This window comes from Calidris pugnax, unplaced genomic scaffold, assembly GCF_001431845.1.
Source record: "Calidris pugnax isolate Ruff unplaced genomic scaffold, ASM143184v1 scaffold41, whole genome shotgun sequence".
Classification (NCBI taxonomy): Eukaryota; Metazoa; Chordata; class Aves; order Charadriiformes; family Scolopacidae; genus Calidris; species Calidris pugnax.
This window is the reverse complement of record NW_015094509.1, coordinates 18,403,869-18,409,868: the sequence shown is the minus strand read 5'-3', so window position 1 is coordinate 18,409,868 and position 6,000 is coordinate 18,403,869. Positions and strand designations below refer to the sequence as shown.

General features: G+C 43.2%; 1 protein-coding gene across 1 annotated transcript in view; it reads right to left on the bottom strand.

Moving 5' to 3' along the window:
- Positions 1–264: 264 nt before the first annotated feature.
- The window catches only part of DEPTOR (DEP domain containing MTOR-interacting protein), a 74,741-nt gene continuing 69,005 nt past the window's right edge, over positions 265–6,000 (bottom strand). The window contains exon 9 of the mRNA XM_014965593.1: positions 265–1,790. Coding sequence (XP_014821079.1) covers positions 1,662–1,790 — 129 coding nt within the window. The 3' untranslated portion in view covers positions 265–1,661. The remainder of the gene's footprint in view (positions 1,791–6,000) is intronic.

The window sequence follows — 6,000 nt, the reverse complement described above, 5'->3', positions numbered from 1 at the left end:
ACTTCGGAAGAATCTTTGGAACACTTTTGTGTCACTGGTAAGTGTCAAGTCAGCAGTTGCAGTTTCATACCTCCCTACGCCGCTGCATGTTAGTGTAATACAAGAAGTTTTCATGGCATAAAATCAACCATGGGTGTACAGTGTCAGAAACAAACAACACATGGACTTCTGCCTACAAAGCTGCAGGCATGTGTGATTTTGAAGACTCGCTGTATCTCTGCTGTAAAAGTGCTTCAGTAAGTGAAAAACATACTGCAAGAGCAATATTTTTAGTGAGAACAATTTTTAATATAAAACATATTTCAAAATTATTTGAGGAAAAAATACTTTCCCCACCCCGAAACTGAAGGATTTGTGGTGTGCTCATATAGAAAGTCAAGGTTTAATTGCAAAATTTAGACAGCAGAGAAAGTCTGCAATATATATTTATAATTTTGTGGACAAGGATATATGTGCTCAGTTCAAAGATCAAATAAAACTCATGAAATCCAATTATCATCAAGCTGAGGAGTCACCTAACTCTGCAGAATATGGAATTTGGATATACGTTTTTTAAAAAGATTTGTTTCTTTGATTCCTCAGTGAGGAAACCCTGCTGTTTGAAAAAGAGTAAGAGCCAGTTAAATACAATGTTTTATTAGTAATAGTGTCAAATGCAACTCAGGTGGCAAGTCTGTAGTTGGCAAAACATTTGATGATTGGAAAGTGCTAACAAGCTTAATGTACATTTGAGTACATTGCTTCAATTTGAAGTGTACTTCTCTCCTGGAGCCTCTGGCTGTATCACTGCTAATGCTAACACTGTGCATTTCCCACTTCAACCTGCCAAATACTATTCTTCTTCTCAGAATAAAGGTGTCCAAAATTTCTCCCAATGACGAACAGCAAGGCTGAGACAGACACCTTTCCTTTACAGATAAGGAAAAAGCCCCAAATCAACATTTTATACTCGAGCACCTAAGCCAGTGCGCAGGCATCTAAATAAAAAGCCCGATTTTCAAAGGCAGATTTTGTACACGTACCGCACGCTTTCCCGTTTGCATGATTTTTCTTTCCAGGCTGATCTGTGTGTTGTTTCAGGCCCAAACATTCATACCAGGGTGTCCTCTGCAGAGAACGGACACCTTGTTTCATGCATGTGCAGCTCGTTTGTGTTCGATTGCAATCAAGCCAGCGTTTAGTCAGCTGTCCCTTGGCCCAAGGAGAGAGCAACTGCGACACCGCGTGCTCCTGGGGCAAAGCTGGGCACCAGGAGGGTGTTTGCCAGCGTACATGTCATGCAAACCACCCGTGATGTCCACAGTGCTTGGTTCTTTCATCTGGTGCTTTGATCCAGTGGTGGACTCTGAGGAAACCTGCATGTTCTCTTAGGTGGGAAACCATTCTGCCCCATGCAGACGTGGCTGGCCAGGCAACCTAAAGAACTTAACCTTGTCTCCGTCGGGCAAAGAAAAGTCCTTAGTGAAAATATGCTGGTATCTATTGTTCATTTCTTAGCATAATCGCCAGTGCTATTACTGTTAAAAGAAAGAGAGCCCCCCTCCCCTAAAAGCAAAATCATCTATTTAAGACACAGCAACGTTCCGCCCCTTGTGTCGTGCCGCTCCATGGTCGTCGCTTTTCCTCTCACAAAAATATCCACTAAGGGGTTTTTTTCCTTCTCAGGACTCTATTTCTTCCATCACTTCCATCACAATCGTTCGAGGGCCGGTCAGGATGAGGTTGCTCACTGTCCTGTAATCCACGTGGAGAACGTTGAGGCCATTGACAGATACAACAAATTGGCAAACCTGAGGAGAAAAGCAAGCACCAAAATAAGTTATGTTCTAAACTTTTTTTGCAGGGTTATTTACACCCTGCATGTGTACTATCATGTAGTAGTAGATGTACTATCAACTCCCAGGAACAGAAAACTTCCAGAACTCTTCACACCATCTCATTCAGCACTCAGGAGAAACACACATCTTACAATTATCCAGAAAGTTAATTTTCTGTAAATTTTTTTGAAATATCACTGCAACTTTCAAATTGGTGGAATTTTGAAGTTCTACATCAATTATTTTTCTTATAACTGATATTTTTCTTACATTAATGATATTTTCTGATCTCAGTGGTGTGCTTTTCAAATAATATGGGACAAGGCAGCTCTGGCCATTGCAAAGAGTCTGTCATCCTTAAGTTGTCTTAAACACTTTCACAGAAAACATTTTAGACAGCTCTTGGTAGTCACGGTAAAAATATGCATCACGTTTCCAGGCTTAGGGTAAGGGCTGGATGATGGCTTCACTAGATTCTGTGCCAAAACCTCCACTGGTACAACAGGAATCCAAAGGATCCAAATTCTAGGAAATAATATCGTGGAAGATTAAGCCAGTACTAGGAAGGATTAAAATGTCACTGCCATTTTCAGGAGATATTCCTACACAGATTTAGTTCTTTTTACTTGTTATGTGAACAGGTTTTGGTTTTCTTCAGTAAGTATGGCTCATTAATTCATTTCAAATATGCTAATATTTTGGTTTTAAAACCCATCACAAATTCAAACAGTGAAAGTCTTGTATCAGCAGAGGCTGTTTTCTGTCCAAAAATGCTTGGTGGAAATATTCTGACCAACACCACTGAATATCTTGAAAGAGTTAATCAGAGAAAAAGTCACATCAACATTGTAAAAAACTGAGGGCGACCAGAAAGATAACAATACCGATTCCTCAAAAACATGAAGTATCTAATCACAATATTACAGTATTTGGTAAAAAGGCCAAAAATGTGTAGTGTCTAGATGTGTGTTTTTAATGATAAAAATATGGAGCTTAAAGCAACAATAATATCATCCTGATGTTTCAGTGAAAACAATACATTCACTAGAAGGTTATTACTCGTAAGTCATCTTGAGTCTGTAAGAAAGAAGCTATGAAGCGAGTATCACTAGAAATTTTCATGCTTTATTTTATATTTTTACCTTTCCTACACAGGCAGAAATGCAACAGAGACATGCGTGAGGAAGAGGTGGGAAGACGCCCGGGTGTCTTCCAATGTGAGCTCTAAACCAGATTTCTCTCTCAAGCCAAGTCATTCAAGTTCTGTGCATCAGCTGCCTTCCCTCTCGAGTAAAACGTGGGGTGGAACTCAATTCCTATTTGTGCAAAATGTACAGAATGTAGCCATCGACGTTCCATTTAAGGAAAATTATAGAGGAAGCAAAGCCAATCCAAAAATGTAACATTTCATCAAAAAAGCCACTGATGATCTCTGCTCCTTAATCTCTGCTCCTTTGAGCCTCTGCACAGGAGCAGCAGCAGCCCCTGCAGGGAGGGGAGACCTCTCCCTTGTGCCTTACCCCCACCCTCAGAACCCCACAGAGCTGAACATCCTGAAAGTCAGTTTTACTGGCAGCCTCAATGATCATCAAAGTAATGCAATTAGCAATACCCCTTAGCCAGCTTCCGTGGCCGTATGGATGTATCTTTCCTATACATTCATATGCTCTTTCAGCTGCAAGTACCATTGGGAAAACAGTTCAGCCTTCTGAATTTTAAAGATATTGGTTGCAGTGCGCCTCAATTAGTGTTGAGTACTGGTACAAAAGGCATGCCTATTTAGTTTAAAATGCAGATTATTGCAGTATCTATAGGTCTCAACTTCCAGCAGTATTTCCTAACACTTTCTATGGCTTTCCAAGATTGTATCAAGTTTTACTGAATTATAGCTCTGGCTCCAGAATAATATTTGGGCTGATTTAAAACAGACCTGCAGCAATAACATTGTCTCTTCTGGCTTAATGCAATTTTTGGAAGTCGAATGGCTGACGTTTGTTTTACTGCTGCACATTCTCAGCCTTCTCGAGTTACTGGGACCCCAATGCATGGGACTGGCGTTGGGCCAGGGACAGGCACGTAAGCGAGTGATGGATACATGTGCGTGCTGGATCACCTCAGGGGCATAAGAGGGTCTCCGGGGAATGTCCCTGGGAGAGGAACAGACTTCCCAGACCCACCAGCCACTCACACCAGGGCTGCAGTGGTGTAAATGTGGATGGCACAGGCACCGCAGCAGTGAACAGCAATCCGGATACTAAAGAGTCACTTTCTTACGCAAAAGACAAGAGTTGACACGTCTGTGTTCTCCACGTGTGTGTTTTAGTGCATGCCCTCGGCAGTATTATTAACCAGCCATGGCTGAGAACAGCCCCCTTTGTGCCGTCCTTTGTGCTGGATCCAAATGGCTTATTAGTTTGACCATCTCCAGTGGACAGGATTAGATGCAAAAAGTCCACCCAGGCCAGACAAGAAGAGAAACTTAGAGAGGAGGACAAGGCACAGCAGAGCATACCTCTGTCCTAAAACTCTATGAAAAGACCTATGAGGAGCAGGAGATGATAATAAAGAGCCAGTCACCCTGTGGGCAGAAAGTTCTGTCCTTGGCCATCAGCTGTCCAGTGTCCCCAGGGGCTGAGTCTCTGCAAACTCCAGATCCGGCTCCCTCAGGGATAAAGAAATGTGGAGCCGTTTCCTGCATCCTCCCGTCCTGACGAGGTTTGCACAGTCCTGAGCCCTTTTGTATGCTCAGTGCCTTTTTTCACCCCGTTTTCTTGTGCCCATCCAGCACTGCATCCACCAAGGTAAATGAACTGCAGCACTGCTTCGGGCCAATCCTGCACCCAAAAAAGCCCACATTGTGCATTGCTCTCGTGGTGGAGTTACAAAACGAGCGAGAGTGAGGGAGTACCCACAAACCAGTGTATCAACATACTTATTATTATCTCAGGAATTTGCTTAAGGAGACTGGTTTACAAAATCACAATGATTTAATGTTACATTTATAAAAACACGGCTCAGCTCATCGCTACAGCCGTTGAGGGCTTTGTAACTATAAACATGTAAAATTTGTCTGTTGGTTTCCACACATCAGTAACTCTAATAGATAATAAACTCAAGTTAAAAGAGCCTCAAAGAGCCTTTTATTGCTCATTTCCTCATAGCTCTCCAAGGGGCTTGACAGGAGATAAGCATCCATTTTTATCCCTCAGACTTCAAGAAATGACAAAGCCCAGAATAAATTCCAACCATTTTGTTGGTCAGGATGTGGTGATCTAAAAACCACAGAAACAAAAACAGTTAAATAAAGTAACACTGAAATGAAAGACTCCCTAAATTAATTTCAAATATTTAAATGCTATAGTAATAAACATCTATTGTTAAGTATTTCGATTTCCCACCTTGGCATCCAGCAGCCCCCAGAAGCAGGGACAGCAGAAAAGGCACCTCTGTCTTTCTGCAGGTTTTCACTGGCGCATACAGAAGGTTTAACCAAATCCAGGTATTCCCAGGAAAAGGAAATTTCAACTGTGGGCTTAGTTTGGAAAGAAAGGATCTGGGAACCTACAGCTTGAAGAAGTTAGAAAAGATTTCTCCTGCCATTTCTCATCAAACTGAGGAAGAGGAGGCAAGAAGAGGAATTATAATTAGTTGCCATAACGTCTAATGGCCAGAATCGGGATTGTGCTGTACTTGGAGCTGCACGACCCTTCCTCCCCCTCACAGGTTATTGCTCTTCCCTCCTTGGCAACCCTTGGCTGCTGGCCCCTCCTTGGTCTTCCCAAGCTGCCCTGGAGATGTACATCCCCACCCCCAGATTTTCCTCCCGGGGGCTGCCTGCGCCGGGGCCGGGGGGCTGAGCTCAGCGGGGGCTGCAGGGAGGAAGACTGCGGGAGGAAGACTGCAGGGAGGAAGGCTGTGGGATGTCAGAGACTGGCTGCAGGCACGGCCATGGAACTGCCATGGAACTGCATGGAACTGCACAACTACCTTAAAGCAACCATTGAATAACACGTTGCGTACCTGTCACTGATTCTTACTTAAGGGTTCTGCCTCAGGATGACCTTAATATTTCTGGATGCAACAGGAACATTATTTGGCGCTGGCAGTCAGCCTACATCAGATGTGGTTTGAGCTGTGGGCTTTGGTCACCTGTCCTTGGGGAGCCAGCCCTCACCTGCTGGAC